This window comes from Crocuta crocuta, unplaced genomic scaffold (assembly GCF_008692635.1).
Source record: "Crocuta crocuta isolate KB4526 unplaced genomic scaffold, BGI_CrCroc_1.0 scaffold68, whole genome shotgun sequence".
Taxonomy (NCBI): Eukaryota; Metazoa; Chordata; class Mammalia; order Carnivora; family Hyaenidae; genus Crocuta; species Crocuta crocuta.
In genome coordinates this window covers 3,173,060-3,192,734 of record NW_027532426.1, presented here as the reverse complement: position 1 = coordinate 3,192,734, position 19,675 = coordinate 3,173,060, and the positions used below count along the sequence as shown (strand labels likewise).

Here is a 19,675-nt window from a genome sequence, read left to right as displayed (position 1 = left end):
TTTGTGTTCGCACTTCCCAGGCACAGCCGCCCAGGCAAGGTGGAGGTGTGCCTTTCCGCCTTTGCACAATGGCTGGTGGTACAAGAACCACTGTTCGTCACATTCTTTCGTGAAACTTCTAGAAAGTTCCTTGGGTTAGAGGACTGTTTATGCCCTTGATTATTTGTTTTGTAAACCACATTCTCCGAAAGTGGGGCTCATCTGTCCACATGTACAAACCTGCCCCTCTTCCTCCATGCAAATAGTGTAGGAGTGTGGAGGTTAGAGGTGGGGTGGGAGTGGGGAGAAATGTGCCTGCTCCCTCCTCCTTGGGGGCCATGAATCCGTGAAGGCTGCACACCCGGGGCAGAGTTTCAGACCAGGGGAACCAGGTTTGGGGGTATCAAGTGTGGAGGTGGACATGGGCCAGGGAGGAAAGGGGAGGCACCCAGATGTCCCCTCCCCCTCTTTGCTGCTACGGATTTCGGGGTCTATCCTTCAGTTTCCTTGAGCTGTGTGGTGTGGGGCTGAGGAGGGTGGAGATGGCCCTGGCTCTGGAGAATAAGGGACTGTGGTCCTGCTCCTTCCTTCAAGTTTCAGAGTGTGAGAGATGCTCAAAGCATCTCTGGATACTGTGTCGAAATCCCAGCTGCTCTTAGGGACAGAGCATCCGTGGGCAAATCCAGGACTGGGGTCTGGGGCTTTCCCAATTCCCTCTTTCTTGCCTCTGATTGGGAAAAATGACATCAGACGTGTCAGGGAGCGGGTATAGCATCAGGAGTGAGAGCGAGGGGCATATGTGTGATGTGTGTTTAGGATGGGGAGGCAAGCTTAAAGGGGCAGCCAGGCAGGCCCCCCGCCCCCCTCATCCCGAGAGCCTTCCTTTCAGACATGTCAGGGCCTCAAGGAACCTCAGAGATCACTTAGTTTCTGAAAGATCCCATGTTATAGATGAGGAAACTGAGACTCAGTGTGTTTCTATGACTTACCCAACTGGGCAGAATCGTTTCTCTTAATGTATTGCCATCAGGGACGGGTATCAGCTTTGATTTTTGCATCTTGCAGCCTGAGGGCTTGGTAAGTCCTTCTTCATGTCCAGCCTTGATCCTTCTGGCTGCTCATTATTTTCCTTTGGTCAAACAATGCTTCCTTGTTGCTTCCTATCCCCGCCATTTCAGCCCCTCCGGCCTGGGGGACTGGTAAGAAACTGGGTTAGAAAGGAGCCCCCCCTCCTGCCCACGGGCAGTGTTCCCAGCAGGGGAATCAGCAGAGGCAGGATGTAGGGGCTATTTTTTTTTCCTTTGGTAAAACCAAAGGCTCCTTGTTGCTTTTGTTGATGTATTTTTGTTCCTCCTTGAACAAAAAGCTGTGGTTTTTGAAGGGGTCCAAGGCTGGAAGGTGCTTGTGGAAAGGGGGAGCAGAGCTTTCGGGATCTCTGGTCTATTCTGGCTCAGCCTCTGGAATGCAGCTAATGGCCGGAGCGGGAGTGGGGCTGTGGCCTAGAAGCTCTCCCTGTCACCAGCGTGTCTAGCAGGAGCCTCAACATCCTCTCTGTCCTCAGAGTCCTGAGCAGGAAGGTAACTCCGAGGTCCTTAGTCAGAGGACCCTTCTGCTGCATCCATGCGTGTCATTGTCTGCACTCCTGCAGACACCTGCTTTAGGAAAGTTTTAATTAAACGAGGAGGTGGCTTCCGACTGGGACCCCACAGGGTTGCTCATGATGCCCAAGCTTGGGAACTGGTTGGGTTTGAAAGATAAAGTACTTTGTTCTCCACCCACCCCACCAAGCACATCTGTCATTTCCCCAGAGCTCTGAGAGCTGGGGGTGGACTAGTCTGGGTCTGAGAGAGAGAGAGAGAGAGAGAGAGAGAGATGTCAGCCTCTCCCTAGATGGCTGGGCAGCTGTGCAGCTCAGGGGGAGTGCACTGAGCAAGGTCTTCGTCCTGGACACCGAGCATCAGTTTCTTTATCTGTAAAACTGGCAGTGATAATGCCTGCCTTTCCTAACCCAAAGCCTTGTGACAGATTTCAAGAGACAATGTGTACAGGACACAGTCTATCAAGAAGTCACTCGGTGTGCCCGGAAGTTCTCCCGAAGGCTTAGGCCGCTCCCCACTGCTGCCTGATTGCCCTCCTGGTCCCTGTTCTTGCCCTCGTGAGTGCTAGGTCCCTTCCCCTGCCCCTCCACCACCCCCGGCTTCCTGTCCTAGTGAACTTGGACTGTCTCCATGCCTCTCTCTTCCCCAGAGCAGCTGATGCTGCTGTCAAGGGTGGGGAGGGGCATCGTCAGAGGGCCCGCTGCCTGGAATGGTTAACAAGGGGCTGTGTGCAGGCTGGCCCACAGAAGGGACAAAGCACATCTGTGCTCTGCACAGAGCTCCAGGTAGGGTTGGGACACCCAGCTCTTCCCGCCCTGGCCCTCTCATTGCCTCACCGTGACCCAGTCTGTTGGTGAGGCTGGGGTTCTGTCAGGGTCACGAGCTGGGGCATTAGCCCCTCGTCTGCCTCGGCACCCACATCAGCACACACACATACATCCATTCATCCCAACTGGGATCTGAGGGTAGTGGGTGGGGGGGCGGCGTGGTGGGGAGCTTCAGCTTGAGGACAGAGAGAGAGGGAAAACGTAGAATTCCCAGCAATTGTTTCTGGAAGGGGGTCAAATTAGTTGCAGCCCTGTTGGAAGGCAGTCATGTTGGTGGGGGAAGGGCACGGCACCCATGTTTGTGCACCCTTCCTTCTGAAACACCCCGTGGCACCTGTCTTCCTCACTGACATTGTCTACAAGGATCTTGCGCTCCCAAGCCTCCTGGTTTTTGCCCTCGTGAGCTACTCCGCAGCTGAGGACACCCTCACCGTCTGCGCCTCTTCCCCCACCCCCACAGACTCTGTCTTCCTGCTCTGCTGCTCTCCTGCCTGGAGCTGAGGATGAGGTTGCCATGGGAACCTGAAGCGCAGTGAGCAGGGGAAGGGAAAGACAGGGTTGTCTCGCCAGGGCAGGGGGGCTGTGGGGAGGGGACAGGGTTGACCCAGTAGAGGAATAGATGTCCGCCTGCCTTCTTCTGACTCGGGGTTGGGGTCCAGGAGGCAGGGTAAGAGCCTGGAGGTTCTGGAGCTCCGCTTTAATCTAGTTAACCTAATGCAGGATTAAAATCTTCCCCAAGTCCCCGCTTCCTGCCAGATTAAGCTGCATGAATGTCCAGGCTGATCTCCCCTTCCCTTCTGATGGGGTTGGTGTTCCAGCTGCTGGGGGGAGGGGCGCTGAAATCTGGGGGTCACGGTGGCTCTAAAGAGAGGAAGAAATACCCGACAATCCCATCCAGAGGCACTCGCTGCCCCGTTGGGAGGGTATCTTGATGTGGAGGGGCGGAGATGTGGCCTGGGATGAGAGCTGTCGTGCGTGGATCTGGTGGCTCCCGGGTCCATGGGACGTGTGTCACTGCAGGGGCCCATCTATGCACTCATCGTGTGTTGAACAATGCAGCATGTACGCCATAGGAGTCTCAGAATTGCGAGGGGGGCGGCGCATGTCAGGTGCACGTGTCTGGCTGTCCTGGGGCCACTGGAACAGGCGCTCCATTTTCACCTTGTACATTCAGGGGGCGCCTGGGTGGCTCAGGCAGTTAAGCGGCGGGCTCTTGATTTCAGCTCAGGTCATGATCTTTCGGTTTGTGAGATCGAGACCCACATCGGGCTCCATGCAGACAGGGCACCTACTTCCAATTTTCTCTGGCCCCAACCCCCGCCCCTCTCCCGCTCATGCTCCCTCTCTCTCAAAATAAATCAATAAACGTAAGAAAAAAAATTTTTTTTTTTTAAATTAACCCTGTACATGTAGGCAAATCAGGTTTGCATATCAGCTCCAGAGCCACCCTTCCCCCAGATGCTAAGCAGTGCCATCTCGGAATTGACCATTCAAGTTCTGGGCCAGAGCTGCTGCGAGGTCTTCCTGTTGGTGCCCTTGCTTCAGGACCTCACCTCTCTCTGCCACATGATTCTCTGCTTAGAGATGCTCTCCTCACCACACCCCGCACCCCGTGACATCTTCAGAAGGGCTCTGATCTCGCGGGAGGGTCATCTCTGAAGCCTTCCTTGCCAGGACCTCAGGGCTAGCCAGTTCTGCTGGCGATCTTCCTTGGATCCTTCCTGCTGTTCTCTTTCTAGCCTCCAGGAACAGACTCCTGGTTGATCCTCCCTTTTTCTGGAGCTGCTAAGGAATTTTGAATGGGGCTCCTCAGCTGTGGGTGGCCCTAGCTTCATGCAGCTGGGCCAAGCCTGGGTCCCGGACCCATAGCCTTAGCCCCCCATTCATCCATGGGCCATTTCTCTTGCCAGCTGTAGACACCTGTGTTTGCTTTTTAGCCTCCTCCCTCCCTCCCTCTGCTGGGGGAGCTGATCTGGGAGCCAGTACCCGGGTGGAGCACTGGAGGCTGGGGTGGAGAGTTGGGGGGGGGGGGCACAGCTGGAATCACCTAGGTCCAGGACAGTGAAACTAGCCCAGAAGCAAAAAGGATTTGCCAAAGTCACCCAGAGAGTCAGTGGCAGGGCCAGAGTCCAGCACTGTCCTTTCTGGTCACACACTCCTCCCCACCTTGGTTTAGTTCTGCAAATCCCAAGTCCTGCCCTTCGCGAGTGGTGGCTCACAGGGAAGTCTCGTGTTTACATGTAGCATTGGCTTGGGGTGGTGCCAGCATGAACCTCCCAGCTCTGGGGAGCGCACAGGGGTAGGAGGGCAGTGCATTTCCAGCTCTAGGGCATGTCTGCCAGCTGGGATGGAACATGCCTGGAATGAGACTATCCATGTCTTCCCTGAGGACAACCTGTAAATCAGGGACCTGCAGGTGGTCACAGTTGGGGTGTGGCCCCCCAGGGCTGCAAGCAGCCAGACCTCAGCTCCTGTTCAGAGAAGCTACTCACTAGTCTCTGAAATAGTTGGGACCCATATGGACCCCCAGCCGTTTCACATACCAGCACATACCCACAAGCCACAGTGATTCAGGGCTGCCTCGTCTCTAGATGGTCTGCTGGGATGACCCGGGAGGAAGTGGGAGACCCAAGTTCTAGTCTTCAGTTCCTGGTGTGACTTTCATTTATCCAACAAATGTTCGTTGACTACCTGGTACTGTTCTAAGGAGTTGGAGATAAATCAATGGACAAGAGAGACCAAAAACCCCTCATCTCCTGGAGAAGTGGAGAGAGGACAATAATCCGATGTGCTAAATAAGCTAATTATGAAATCAGATAAGTACTAAGTGCGTGTTCCCAGCACTCTATTTCCTCCTCTGGGAAATGAATGCACGATCCTGGAGATCCCTACAGGCTTGGCTTCGAGGGCTGCACTGGTTCGTGCTACCTCCAGGCCAGCTCTCTTCCTGGGGAACAGGCTCCTGGAGTCTGTCCTGTGTCTGCAGATTGGAGGGTTTGGTTCAGGAGGCTGGGCCCTGGGGAGATTGGGTGCAAATTTAGATGCTGCTACTTACTGGCTGTGTGCCTTGGCCACATTGTTTGACCTCTCTGAGCCTCAGTTCTCCCTTCTGTCAAAGTGGGAAAATAGGGCATTTGTGAGGACTTGCTGAACTAAGTAAGGCACAGGGCAAACCTCAACCTTTGTTACAGTGTTATCTGGCACCCTGAGGGCCTCAAGCTGATTTTGTGAGTCATGCTGATTTCTCACCTCCAGTTAAGTTAGCCCTTGTTAGCCCTTTGAAACACCACTCTGGATGTGTGCATTTTCTCTTTCATTACCTCCTCCAGGAAGCCCCCGCAGTTATGTATGTCCCATTCTCCTTTACTACTACTTTTTTTTTAAGTTCTTATTTTATTTATTTATAAATTTTTTTTTAATGTTTTATTTATTTCTGAGAGAGAGAGAAAGAGAGACAGCATGAGCAGGGGAGGTTCAGAGAAAGGGAGATACAGAATCTGAAACAGGCTCCAAGCTCTGAGCTAGCTGTCAGCATAGAGCCTGATGCGGGGCTCGAACCCACGAACCTTGAGATCATGACCTGAGCCGAAGTTGGATGCTTAACCAACTGAGCCACCCAGGCGCCCCTTAAGTTCTTATTTTAATCACCTGGTGTTCATCACAAGTGCACTCCTTAGTCCCCCTCACCTATTTTACCCTTCACCCCACCCACCTCCCCTCTGGTAACCAGCAGTTTGTTCTCTATAGTTAAGAGTCTGTTGGGGCACCTGGGTGGCTCACTTGGTTGAGCGTCCGACTTCAGCTCAGGTCACGATCTCATGGTTCATGGGTTCAAGCCCCGCATCGGGCTCTGTGCTGACAAGCTAGCTCGGAGCCTGGAGCCTGCTTCGGATTTTGTGTCTCCCTCTCTCTCTGACCCTCCCCTGCTCATGCTAACTCTCTCTCCCTCTCTCAGAAATAAATAAAACATTAAAAAAAAAGTCTTTTTCTTGGTTTCTCTCTCTCTCTCTCTCTCTCTGTCCCCCCTTTGCTCATTTGTTTTGTTTCCGTTCCCCTTTACTTCTGTCTCCATATCCCTCCTGCCCTTCCTCTCGCTTGGTCTCCATTTCTAGTTTTAGCTCAAAGCTTTGTCCTGACGCAGGCCCATCTTCTCCCCAGTCTAGTGGGGCCGCCCTGGGTGGCCCAGGCCCCTCACCCTCCCTGCACACTAGACTCTAAGGCATGGGTCGTCCCCAAATAAGGGTCCTCTGAAACCCTCAGACACTGTCCCCAGGGCCTCCGTTTGGCTCCGGACAGTTCTTCATGGCCAGCCAGCCACTCGGGCCTGATGTCATCTTCCCAGTTCTGCCTCGGCTAACACTAAGAAGGGCCTACCCACCTCAGCCAAGGATGGGGCACGTGGCGGTCCTGCTGCTGGGGCAGGGCGGGGGCTGCTCGCGGAGAAGAGGACCATTTCCAGGAGAGTCAAGTCTGTGGGAAGCCCAGAGGCTCCCGCCCCGTACCCGGAGTGACCTCCACTCTGTTTTCTCTGTCCTGCAGACACTACCCCAAGCAGTCCTTCACCATGGTGGCTGACACCCCGGAAAACCTCCGCCTCAAGCAACAGAGTGAGCTCCAGAGTCAGGTGAGGGGGTGGAAATGGCCCTGTGGCCTGGCGGGAGGGAGGGTTGTTGTAACCCTTGGATTTGGCAAGGGCTCCTTCCCCCTGTGGTTACTCAGCAAGGCCAAGGTGCTGAAATCCTGGCCCTTGCCTTGTCTCCCTGCCCCCACCCCTGCACCCAGTTCCTTCTTATTTCCTGACTTCATCAAAGGTGTGGAGGAAGGCATGCCTCCCCCGCCTTCTACCTAAATTGGGCTGGGGACGTGTGGGTTTCTGATTCTTTCTGCTCCAGGAACTACGGTGGGGCCTCTAAAGCCCACCTCCTCCAGGAAGCTCTTCCCTTCTCCCTCCTCTCCACTCTATCCCCTTCCCCGCAAAGGAGTGGACTCACCTCTCCAGGCTCTGCCAGTCTGAGGTCGACCCCATCTTTATGGCCATGTCTCCACCCCTCAGAGGGCCGGCTGGGAAGGGGGCCTCGCCCTGGGGGCCTGGCTTTCTTGAGCACTTGTTTTGTGGGGAGGAGAGGGATCCCTGCCCCAGGGAGAACTCGGTCTTCAGGGGGGACACTGAGGAATAAGCAAAGAATCCAGAACCCTGAGACCTGAACGGGTCACTACCTCGTGGTCTGGGAGGGCTTCTGGGACAAGCCTGGCCTGGATTGTGAAGGGGGGCGGGGCAGGGTGGGGCTACTGCAGAGACACCTCGTGGGCAGGGGGCTGGAGGCCAGGAACATGTTGCAGGGGCTCTCCCCTCACCCCTCCGGAGGGGGGCAACTGCTGTCTGATGACCCCCTGGGGCCCTGTCTCCTAGTAGGTCGTGTGAAGGACCAGCCCCGTCCTGCCTGGGGCTGTGCGTGCATTTTCCCCTTGCCTCCTCCTGGCAGCTGTGAGGAAGGAACAAAGCCCAGAGATATTAGGGGACTTGCTAAGATCACACAGGTAGTAGTAGGGGTAATAACACTATTAACCGCTAACTTGTTGAGCCTCCGATGCCCTGGGCATCTAAGTTCACTCGGTCCTCAGCCTGTGCGGCTGGCAAGGTCACTGCTACTTAAAAAATTAAAAAAAAATTTTTTTTTAATGTTTACTTACTCTTGAGAGAGAGTGTGCGTGTGCACGAGTGTGAGCGGGCAAAGGGCAGAGGGAGAGGAAGACACAGAATCCAAAGCAGGCTCCAGGCTCTGAGCTGTCAGCAAACAGAGCCTGACGCGGGGCTCGAGCTCTTGAACTGTGAGATCATGACCTGAGCCAAACTCGGACGCTCAACCGACTGAGCCACCCAGGCGCTCCAAGGTCACTGTTACTTTAGAGAAGAGGGAAGAGATGCTGCTGACTTTGAAGGCTGGTTTGTCTAATTCTGAGACTTGTGTGATTTCCAGTTTTCCATCCAGCTCCCTAAGGAGAACTATCTCCACTTTGATACTAAACTTGATAGTTCCTGGTACTGGTGGGAACATTTATAGCTTAGCAAGCGCTTTTAGTTACTTTGCCTCGTGTATCCTCGACCCCACTCTGGGGGGTATCATATGAGGGAACCGAGGCTTTGCCTGTTGACACGCCCAGTAAGTGAAGTTTCAGGATCCGCGCTTTGGTTTTTCCACTCCCAAGTACAGTGACCTTGACCCCCATGTACAGCCCTGGTGAGGCCTGAGGCTCAGGCCTCCCCTGTTGCCCACGGCAGCCGGGAGCAAGCAGGGGAAGCTGGTTTTTCCCTCAGCAGTGGCCTACATCTGCCAGCCCAGAGGCTGACCCTGCTTGGCGTGAACCCTGTAGCTGGGAGGAGCTGCCGAGGACCCCAGACCCCTGCCGGCTGAGGAGGTCAGGGTGGTCCAGCGGGTAGGGAGAGGGGCTGAGGCAGCTCCGGGGCCTGGGCCCGGTCTGCACAGGGAAGATTTGGGCCAGACCCTCCTTGGTCAGCCGCTGACTACCGCACTGGACTCCCAATCCTGTAGAGGGCCAGAGGTGGAGGGGGCTTCGAGGGGTGGGCAGCCCACAGCATCCAGGGCCACCTGGACCCCCCCCCCACAGCTTGAGAGGGGCAGTCAGGTCCCCGATTGGTGGGGGCCCATCAGAGGAACCTGGAAGAAGAGGTTTGGGGAGGAGACATCATGTCTTTGGAAAGGTGCAGGTCTAGACATGTGGGAGTTATGTGCACACACTCGGGCAGAGGCCAGGGTGCATGCGCGCGCGTGCGCACACACACACACACCCACACACACACTTATTCTCAGGAGGAGAAATTCAAACCCTATTAATTCCCTCAGCCTTTGTGAGTCCCACAAAAGCGAGGCTGTAGCTCTTTTTGGCCCTGGGACCAGATCCCTGAGGGGCGGGGTCTGTAGGGGGAAGCACGCAGGGCTCAGGTTTCGAAGGTTCCTCTGCCTTGCTCCCTGCTCCCCAGGGGTCTGGCCCGCTGCTGGCCTCCTGGGCTCCCGGCCTCCTCCTGTGTCTCAGGCATGCCGAGGACATTGTGGGAATGGCAGTCATTCTCCATGAAGTCCTCGCCGAGGGCCAGGCCCTGACCTCGTGTAATCCTTATGACCACCTGAGGAAGGAGAAATCTTTTTATCCCCATTCTACAGATGCGGGCACAGGTTTAGAGAGGCTAGGTCACTTGCCCAGAGCCCAGTGACAGAGGCAGGTTTCAAACCCTTGGCTCTTACCAATTCTGTAGTCTGACGTGGTGTCCATTCTTTTTTTTTTTTTAATTTTTAATGTTTTATTTATTTCTGAGAGAGAGAGAGAGAGAGACAGCGTGAGCAGGGGAGAGTCAGAGAGAGAGGGAGACACAGAATCCGAAGCAGGCTCCAGGCTCTGAGCTGGCTGTCACCACAGAGCCCGGCGCGGGCTCGAACCCACGAACAGCAAGATCATGATCTGAGCTGAAGTCAGACGCTTAACCGACTGAGCCACCCAGGCGCCCCATGTGGTGTCCATTCTTGTACTCTTGACCCACAGGATGCAGTTACCAGTGGTGGCGGATAGAGAGAGAGTGTGTGTGTGTGTACACACATGCGCACACACACACGCAGACACGTGCGCACATGCGAGCACTGCAGTACAGATTCCTAGCCTCCCTCCCCCAAGAGGTTTCTCGTTGGTTGGCAGTTCTGGGCAGTGCCCAGGAATCTGCATTTTAATTGCCCTGGTGATTCTCGTGAGCCTTTTGGACGCACTCAGAGCCTCAGAGCTGGGCTGGGGGGTGCAGGCAGGGAGTGGGTGGAACTGACCCCAGCTCTCACCTTGCTTCTGCTGTGAGGAGTGTGAGTCAGGCAGTCAGGGCTCTAGACTGAGGACGAGGCTCTAACCTGCAGTGGCGCTTCTGGGGGCTGGCAGCTGGGGTAGGTGGGCGGGTGGGGGCAGGGGCCCTGCCTTCTTTGCAAGCTTGGTTCTGTCTTCCTTCTACCTCGGCTCCCAGCTCTGTGGTCTGAGCCTGGCCGCTTTCCTCTCACAGCTTTTTTCCTCCCCGGTAAAATGGGGACAGCAAAGCCTAGTTGCCTAGAGGTCAGGGGCTGGGCTGATGCACTGAGGTTTGGAAGGGATGAGTGGGCCTGGGGCGGGGGAGTTGCTGGCGACAGGTTCTGGCTCCCGTGGCTGCTGTGGGGGCAGGGCCTGCTAGAGCAGCCCGTGGCTGCGGGAAGGGAAGTGGGAGCCTCCTCTGCCTACCCTGCCCCCCACCAGGGTGTCAGTTGGTCTCCCTCCAGGGCCCCTTCCTGGCCTGGGTGCGGGTGTCTCAGCCCTCCTCTCTGGAAGCCGCCGGTGCTATTTCAACTTTATTTGTTTTCCTGTCTCTGGTTTGGTTCCCAAAGTGGTACTTTGGGTGTCTGGGACACCTGGAGCCTCCCTTGCGGGGGAGGGAACCACAGAACTGACCAGAAATGGCCGCCTGGGTGGTCCCACCCAGGCCTGGCTGGCTGAGGCAGGGAACGGGAGACTGGGGCCCAGCGGCACCCCCTGCCTGACGCAGCTCTCCCACCTCCAGCCCCCAAGCTGAGCAGAGGCGACTGCTGTGGGGTGGGGCTGAGCTGGGGGTGTCTGTGTGGCCCACACCCCCGTGGTGCCGTGCCCCAGCACAGTGAGAAATCGCGAGGCACAGGAGAGTGTAGTCTGTGAGCAGCACACTGGTGCCACTCTTTTTTTTTTTTTTTAATGTTTATTTTTGAAAGAGAGAGCGAGCAAGCACAAGTGGGGGAGGGGCAGAGAGCAAGGGAGACACAAAACCCGAAGCAGGTTCCGGGTTCCAAACTGTAAGCGCAGACCCCGATTGGGGCTCGAACTCACAAACTTTGATTGACATCATGACCTGTGCCGAAGTCGACGCTTAACCGAGTCGCCCAGGCACCCCACTTGCATCACTCTTAACCTAAACCAGCTGAAGGTCAAATCCTGGGTCTACCACCGCGAGCTGTGTGACCCTGGGCACGTTATTTCACCTTCCTGAGCCTCAGTGCCTTCATCTGTAAAATGGGGCTTACCTTTATCCAAAGGTTATTGTGAGGATATTAGTATCTATCAGTCGTTTAGAACAGTGCCTGGCGTGGAGTCAGCAATGCTCAGTAAATGTTCACTATTAACTATTCTCCTGGAAAGGAGAGGAAGTGGAGCCTGCACACAGTGAAGCTGTGCAGTAGACACAATGACCTTTTCATGATCGCTTCCAGCACAGACTTTTCCATTAGTTCTCCTCCCCATCTGTGTCAGTCTAATTTTAAAACGGATTTCTTTTCTGTTAAAAGGGGGTGGGTTACATAGTACGTGCACCCAGCACATAGTTGGCCCCTAGTCAGTGGAAAGTCGGTTGTGTATTTTTTTTTTTTTTTCAAAAAACAATTTTTTGGGGCGCCTGGGTGGCTCAGTTGGTTAAGCGTCTGACTTCGGCTCAGGTCATGATCTCACGGTTCATGGGTTCGAGCCCCTCATCGGGCTCTGTGCTGACAGCTAGCTCAGAGCCTGGAGCCTGTTTCAGAGTCTGTGTCTCTCTCTCTCTCTCTGACCCTCCCCTGCTCATGCTCTCTCTCTCTCTCTCAGAAATAAATAAAACATTTTTAAAAAATTAAAAAAAATTTTTTTTTAAGTCACGATCTTTTACGTTACGTCAGCAAAGCGGTTATATTCTAAATGATGCTGTTGGGAGATTTTGTGTCTATTCAATTCACTCACCACTCATGCGACAAACCCTTATATTTGTACCTCCTCTGCCGGGATAAGTAGTGAACAGGATAGGCCCAGGGAGTTATTAGTAAACTTGCATAGAGAAAGCAGTCTCAGGGGCTGTGTGTTGCGGGGGAGGAGCCTCGGGCTGAGATCTGGCCCCGCCCTGGGAATTTCCAGGATGGGCGGCCCAGGCAGTTCTAGGCATGGAGTCATCCGCCCACGGTGCTAAGTTGCACTCTGACCTTACCAACAGCTAGGGTGAATGACCTTGGGCAGGTCCTTTCCCTTCCAGACCTCCATCGTGTCCCTGTGAGCCATCCCTGATGAGGGCAAACACTCTCCTGCTTGGGTGGGTGGGAAGGGAAGCCTGACGGGGGGGTGGGGGGGCTCTAGGCAGGGCCCTCCCCACACTCCTGGCTCTCTCCCTTTTCCCTGTGCACCCACTCCAGCACCAACAGGCCTCTCAGAGAATCTTCCTCACCTTGATTCTTCATGGGTAGGGCCTGCAGGTTGTTAAAAATGATCACAAACTCCAAGAGCTGGGTGGGCTTTTAGAGATCAGCTGGCCAGCACCCCCCCCCCCTCAGGGGATCCAGAGAGGGGGACTGACTTGCCTAGTGACGCACAGCAAAGAGGTGCCGAGCCCAGACCTCCCTCCATCCCTTCTCAGTCCCCATTCCACCCCAGCCCCGCCCTATCTGGATGCTGGTGCCAGCAATGAAATGAATTCTCCTTCCCCAGCAGGGAGGGAGAGGCAGTTCCTGAGCCTGGGAACTAGCTGATGTCATTGTAGTGTCGCCATGACAATCATTCCCCTGGATTAGGGGCCTGACCCTTACAAGGCCAGGAAGTAGAGGAAAGAATGGGGGTCTGGCCCTTGTTCAGCACTTTTAATGTTGACAGAGCACTTCCACACTTGCCCTTATCAGTGGGTATTGAGCCCTGCCTTGCTTCAGGGTGCTCCACGAGGCATTTGCTGGGTTAGAGCCACTGTCTGTAGTCTGCACCATTGATGGGAATGGAATGGGTGGTACTATCCCCGTTTTACAGATTGGAAATGGAGGCTCAAGAGATTAAGTCGTTTGCCCAAGATCACCTAGCAAGTGGGAGACTGAGCCCGTGTTAGAACCAGCTCCCTCTGGCTCTTTACCCATTCTTGGTGACGGGAAGCCCCCTCCCCGTTTTAACCAATTCCTATGACAATCCCTGTACAGATGATGAAATCAAGGCCAGAGACCTTGGATTTGGGGTTTCTGCATCTGGAGTTAGAATTTTCTGGGGCGCCTGGGTGGCTCAGTTGGTTAATTGTCCAACTTCAGTTCAGGTCATGATCTCATGGTTCATAGGTTTGAGCCCTGCGTCGGGCTCTGTGCTGACAGCTAGCTCAGAGCCTGGAGCCTGCTTCGGATTCTGTGTCTCCCTCTCTCTCTGACCCTCCCGTGCTCACACTGTCTCTCTCTTTCTCTCTCTCTCTCTCTCCCCCCCCCTCAGAAATAAATAAAACATTAAACCAACAACAACAATTTTCTGGCTCTCATGCTTTCCCCTCCCTAATGCACCTTTCCCAAAGGGTCCCTCTACCTCCCCCACAAAAAGTTGCTGATCTGGGATTTCCTGGAAGAGGTGATGCTGGAGGCAGTTCGGGGCCCTTGGGGTGGGTCAGCACTTGTATTTACTGCACTAACTTCCAGTCTGATGGGAACTAGCACATCCAGGCCTTTGAGTTTAGTCTGGATCAGAACAAAGAAGCTTCTCAAAAAAAAAAAAAAAAAAAAAAAATGAAAAAGCTTCTGAAACCTTCTTAGGATGAAGAACCCCATGGATGGGTAAGCTGGGCTCTGACCCCTGGGGGGTGTGCAGAGGAACTGACAGGTGTGGCCACAGATTTGTACGTGTGTGTTGTCGGTCGGGTCACAGTGCAGCTCAGCCTGTGGCCAGATGTCTCCGTGCCTGGGAGCTGCCCGGCCGTCCTTTCCTGGAAACTGCCGAGGTCCTGAGCCTCATGTCCTGGGCTGACCTGCTTCTAGGATAGTGCGGCAGCCCCCGTGGAGGAAATCCAGGCAGCTGGTGGGGTTGGGACAGCTGGCTGCCCAGGGGGACAGTGAAGCCTCTGGAAGCCAGGGAACAGTTCTCAGTCCCCTGGGCATTTCCAGCCTCCATCCTGTTCTTCAACCCCCCCCAGGAGAAAACAAGATATTTTTCATATTTTGATTCCATTAGAAGTTCAGGAGGTCCTTTCTTATGCCTGACTTGAGTCCCTCCATACTTGAATTTCTGTGGATTTCTCAGGAGAGGAAGGCAGCGGTGGGGTGGTAGGGAACCCTGTGCTGAAGTCCTTCCTGTCTGTCCCACCAATTTCATCCCCTCGTGTGGCGTTGACCTTAGAAGCGGGCCTGGAAGGCTCCCGGAAGCCACCAGGCCTGTCAAAGACGCATCGATGGGGTCTGCTGAGCGGCTATCTCACCACCCTCCTTTTTTGGGTGCTAACTCTGTCCCTTGGCACAGCCTTCATTCAGCTGGTTGCTTACATTTTTTTTTAATGTTTTATTTATTTCTGAGAGAGAGAGAGAGAGACAGCATGAGCAGGGGAGGGTCAGAGAGAGAGGGAGACACAGAATCTGAAGCAGGCTCCAGGCTCTGAGCTAGCTGTCAGCACAGAGCCTGATGGCGGAGCTCGAACCCACAAACTGTGAGATCATGACTTGAGCCGAAGTCGGACGCTTAACTGACTGAGCAACCCAGGCACCCCTCAGCTGGTGACTTAAAAACTCCTCCAGGCTCTCAGTAGGTAGGGCCACATCCTGGCTGGGGTGTGGGCTGGGGTGGTCCTTGGAGCTCGGGAAAGAACCTTCTCCCTCTGGCTTGCAGGCAGCACAGGCCAGCGGTGAAGGGTCAGGAGTCAGGTAGATGAGGGTTTGCTCCCTGATGGCTCTGGACACTTATTGCCAGGCTGTGTGACCTTGGCCGCAAACTTTCCCTCGCTCCGGCTCAGTTTCCTTATCTGTAAGATGGAGCTGATAATAGAATACAGTAATTACATGAGATAATTCATGTAAAGCCCTCGATACTTCGTACTAGGAATGCACGGAATACGCATTAATGGGTTATCGGGAGCAGTCTAACACTTTCTGGCCAAGGCTTCTGCTTTGCCTTCGGGGCTGGGTGGTAGATGTCACTGCTGGCGGTCTCTGGTCAGGATCTCTCTCCTGGCTGGTTGCTGCCCCTGCCTCACTCTAACCCCTCTCCCGCACTTGACCCTGCAGGTGCGCTACAAGGAGGAGTTTGAGAAGAACAAGGGCAAAGGCTTCAGTGTGGTGGCAGACACACCGGAACTCCAGAGAATCAAGAAGACCCAGGACCAGATCAGTAACGTATGCTCCCCTGCCCGCCGTGGAAGCCGCACTGACCTGCTGCCCTTCCCGCCCATCCCCTCCCTGCCGGCCTGGCAGGCCTGAACCAGGCCAGTTCTCTGCTGCCCCAGCCCTTCTGCGTGTGCCTGGGTGACAGCCGCTTGAGCAGAGCGAGGAAAGGGTGTGCGGTTGCCCTTTTTTTTCTGTGCACCCCACATTCCCCTGTTCTGCCCTCTGCCCACGTAGCACCTGTGCCCTGAAAGGACTCCACTGCTGGGGGTGCGTGAACAGGGAGGGCCTCTATGCGAAATCACTCCCCACCCTCGCTCAAGTTTTTTCCTTTTTTTTTTTCCTTTTCCCCTCCTGGCTACGGTGGGTGTCAGGGTCCAGACAGGACCGTTTGGTCTAAGCACAAAGTTCATAACTGGGTGGCAGGGGTGGGGAGGGGCCAGCCTCCCCCTCGTCTGTCTCTGGGTGCTGACATTGCAGTCATTTCCGCCCTCCCTCGGCCTCCTCCCCCACCTCGGCTTGCTCTTCCTTCCTGTGTAAAAACCCCAGCCGGCTTTGCTGGCTGGCCCCGTACCCCCCGGCCCTGCCCTTCTGGGCTGGAGCCGGTCAGCAGTGTGTGGCTGTGGCAGGGCTAGGTATAGAGAGTGGGCGGTAGACCGATGGGCTGGTGACACCTGTGGCCAGGGCACAGGCGGTGGTTTCCGGCCTGGTAGAGCCAGTGTAACTCTGGGTTTGTGGGGAGGCTGCCTGGGGGGTTTTGGGTATGTGGGGGCAGAGCACTGCTTAGAGCCACGAGCACACAGCGTGGGCTGCACAGACCCCCCCCTACCGGGTCCTGGGGCATGGAATTGCAGTGTGCGCCCACCCAGCCTCGTCTGGGAGGTCCTATGAACAGAGGCCTTGGTCAACCATGGTCTTTATGTCTAGAACAAGGAGGAGTCGACAAGTTGCCCGGTGTCGCTCTGGGCCGGCGGCCTGGATTCCAGGTGGTCCGCCCGGCCCCCGGCCCTGGGCTCCGCATGCATCCCCCTTGCTCCCTCCCAGCCTCCTTGACGGGGCTGTGCCCAGAGAGGGCTCCACAGAGAGGCTTGGGTGGATTTCAGAGTCGTCACGCCCAAGCCCATGGCTTTCAAACTTTGCACCCGACGATATGGAATACATTTTACATAGTGACGCACCAAACAGGCGTGCTTATTTATTTAGAGAGAAGAGCAAATCCAAACTTACATGAAAGAGCCCTTACTACTTGGAGAGCATTCAGGTCTTTTCTGTTCCATTTTATCTTGTATAAGATGCTTGTTGCAGACTTAACCAAATGGATTTTGCAACGAGGCTGTTGCCTTGCAGTTTGAAAGTTGTGGTTTGAGGAAACGGAGAGCTTCCTTTGGGCTGGGAGAGCTCTGATCCACACCACCACCACCCTCCCCTGGAAGACACACATAAGTAAAAGCTGTTTCAGTTGCTTCTTTATAAGCCAGGGGCCTGGCCTTGCACCCTAGAGCTTCTCTGCTGCTGCTGCTGCTGCTGCCACCCAGACCCTTTGAAGGGTAAAGAGGGTTAAAGGGCTGTGTCTTCCAATTCCCAAAGGGGAAGTGGGCGGGGCGGGGGGGGGGAAGCCTTGGGCAATGGGGAAAACCTGGAATGACCCACAGAGCTGGCGTCTTGATTCTCCGGCCTCTGTGGCTTTTCATGGCGAGGACACACACTCCAACTCGCCAACACATTCACTCAGTGCTCCCAGCCGGTGGCTTTTAGAGGGCAGAAGACAAGCCATCCCTGCCTCCCTTTCTGGAAGGCTTCCAGAATATTCCATACCCAGTTATTGGAGGTGTTAATATCTGAGGAGCCCTGTAACAGAGCTCAATGTGGCCAGGACATCTACACCTAAGAAGATAACTATCTTACTATCTTATCCTTAACCCGCAGGGCTGCAATTAGCTGATTGTCCTCTGCTCTGAGGTGGGGGAGGTGACTTGAACCTGACCTAGTTCTGCTTTTGCAGCTGTAGCTGGGACCTCTGAGGTGTGACCACGAAGTTGGAAGACTCTTAGTTTTAGTGAATGCAATTAAGAGTCTGTCAAATGTGGGCCTCCAGACAAGGCTGCTACAGTCACATGGAAAGGCTTATTGAAAATGTAGACTCAGGGCGCCTGCGTGGCTCAGTCAGTTAAGTGTCTGACTTCGGCTCAGGTCACGATCTCACGGTTTGTGAGTTTGAGTCCCGCATCGGGCTCTCTGCTGTCAGCGCAGAGCTGGCTTCAGGTCCTCTGTCTCCCTGTCTCTCTGCCCCTCCCCTGCTCGCACACACTCTCGAGATCTCTCAAAAATAAATATGCATTAAAAAATTTCTAAAACAAAAAAGAAAATACAGGCTCACAAGCCTCCTCTGTACAGGCTGCCTGATTAAGCATCCCTGGCAGTGGGACCCAGGAACCAGCATTTTAAGCACCCACTGGGTTTCTGTGGTGCTTAGTGAAGTTTGGGAACCTTCACTTAAAAGCCTGATAAAGTTGGTTGACATTGGATTTAAAGATTCAGCTACAGGGCGCCTGGGTGGCTCAGTCAGTTAAGCGTCTGACTTTAGCTCAGGTCATGCTTTCACGGCTCATGGGTTTGAGCCCCACGTTGGGCTCTGTGCTGACAGCCAGCTCAGAGCCTGGAGCCTGCTTCGGATGCTGTGTTTCCCTCTCTCTCTGCCCCTCCCCTGCTTGCATTCTGTCTCTCTCTCCTTAAAAAGGAAACATTAAAAAAAAAAAAAAAAAAGCCTGAAAAAGCTTCACCAAGCCCTAAGGCAGAGGGTGTCAGGCCTGGCCACATCCCTGAACTCTAAGGGAACTCGAAACTATGCTCAGAGCCATTGTTCAGTTGTCCCAACCCCCAGAAGAGTTTTGGGAAAAGCTAGTGTTTAGAGCCACACCTATTGTTTTGTATCCAAAATAGTGTCCTGTGTGTAGTTTGTCACTCACTTCCCAGGTTAGCACTTGAACTCCTAGCTGTGTCCAGGAAGGTCACACCATCTTGCAAGGAGATGAGATTTACCTCCCTGGAGGAATGTGCTCCAGATGAGAGGATTTACAAGGAAAAGCATTTTGAAAAAGGGGCTGGTCTCCGCAGGTGCTGTTTAAACACTTAAGACATGTGCGGTCTGTCGTCTGTCAGATCAGTGTTGTCAATCTAATTCTCAGCTCTGTAGAGGCAGACCTGTCCGCTTTCCACCTTGTGGCTAAAGAAGAGGCAGAGAGGAAAGCTTGGTTGAAAAGCGGGGCCATCGTGGGTAGTGAGAATGTGTGAAAACTTGTGAGGCAAGTGCTAGTAAGTTATACTTCTGGGGTGATTGTGTCTTCATGAAAGGCACCGAAAGAGTTGAGAGGCCAGAGCCTCATGCTCTGGGATGCAGTGTAGCCTGGAATCCTGGCCGTTGGTCATGAGCTCTACCGGCTATAAGGGACTGGGGAATTTTCATTGTGGAGACCCTTTTCCGGGAGTCCCTGCCTTCCAGGAGAGAAGCTCTGCTTTTATTTGCCTACGAATCTACTTTTTTAAAAATTTTTTAATATAGTTTATTTATTTTTGAGACAGAGAGAGACAGAGCATGAGTGGGGGAGGGGCAGAGAGAGAGGGAGACACAGAATCTGAAACAGGCTCCAGACTCTGAGCTGTCAGCACAGAACCCGATGCGGGGCTTGAACCCACGAACCTGAGCCGATGTCAGACGCTTAACCGACTGAGCCATCCAGATGCCCCTCTACGAATCTACTTTTACATATGGATTTTCTATATACAATTCTTTTTCTTTTTCTTTAAAACCTAACACCCAGTGACACGTACAGTAAACACCTGTGTGCGTACGGATCTCACAAGTGAAGAAACTACCTTGCTGAACTCCCCTTACAAGTTTTCACAGTGTTAAAAACAGAACTCTTGTGCAGTGAGCACCTATCATGTATTTCACCTAATTACGCTGGAGGGTAGGAAGGCAGAGGTGATGCGTCTTTCCTCAGTGAAAGTACTGGATACAGTTGGATACAGAGCTGCTCCATGCCCTGCCAGTATCTGTAGAGCTGGTTAATGTTCTGCAGGACCTTTTTAAAACCATAAACTTTGGGAATATCTTTGCCACGGGCAGAAATGCTTTGCATTTCTATCAGTTAAAAATAAC

General features: G+C 54.1%; 1 protein-coding gene across 1 annotated transcript in view; it reads left to right on the top strand.

Annotated features, from left to right (window-relative positions):
- The window catches only part of LASP1 (LIM and SH3 protein 1), a 41,618-nt gene that overhangs the window by 10,280 nt on the left and 11,663 nt on the right, over positions 1-19,675 (top strand). Inside the window, exons 3-4 of the mRNA XM_077779122.1 lie at positions 6,944-7,028; positions 15,421-15,528. Of these exons, the coding sequence (XP_077635248.1) occupies positions 6,944-7,028; positions 15,421-15,528 (193 nt within the window). The remainder of the gene's footprint in view (positions 1-6,943; positions 7,029-15,420; positions 15,529-19,675) is intronic.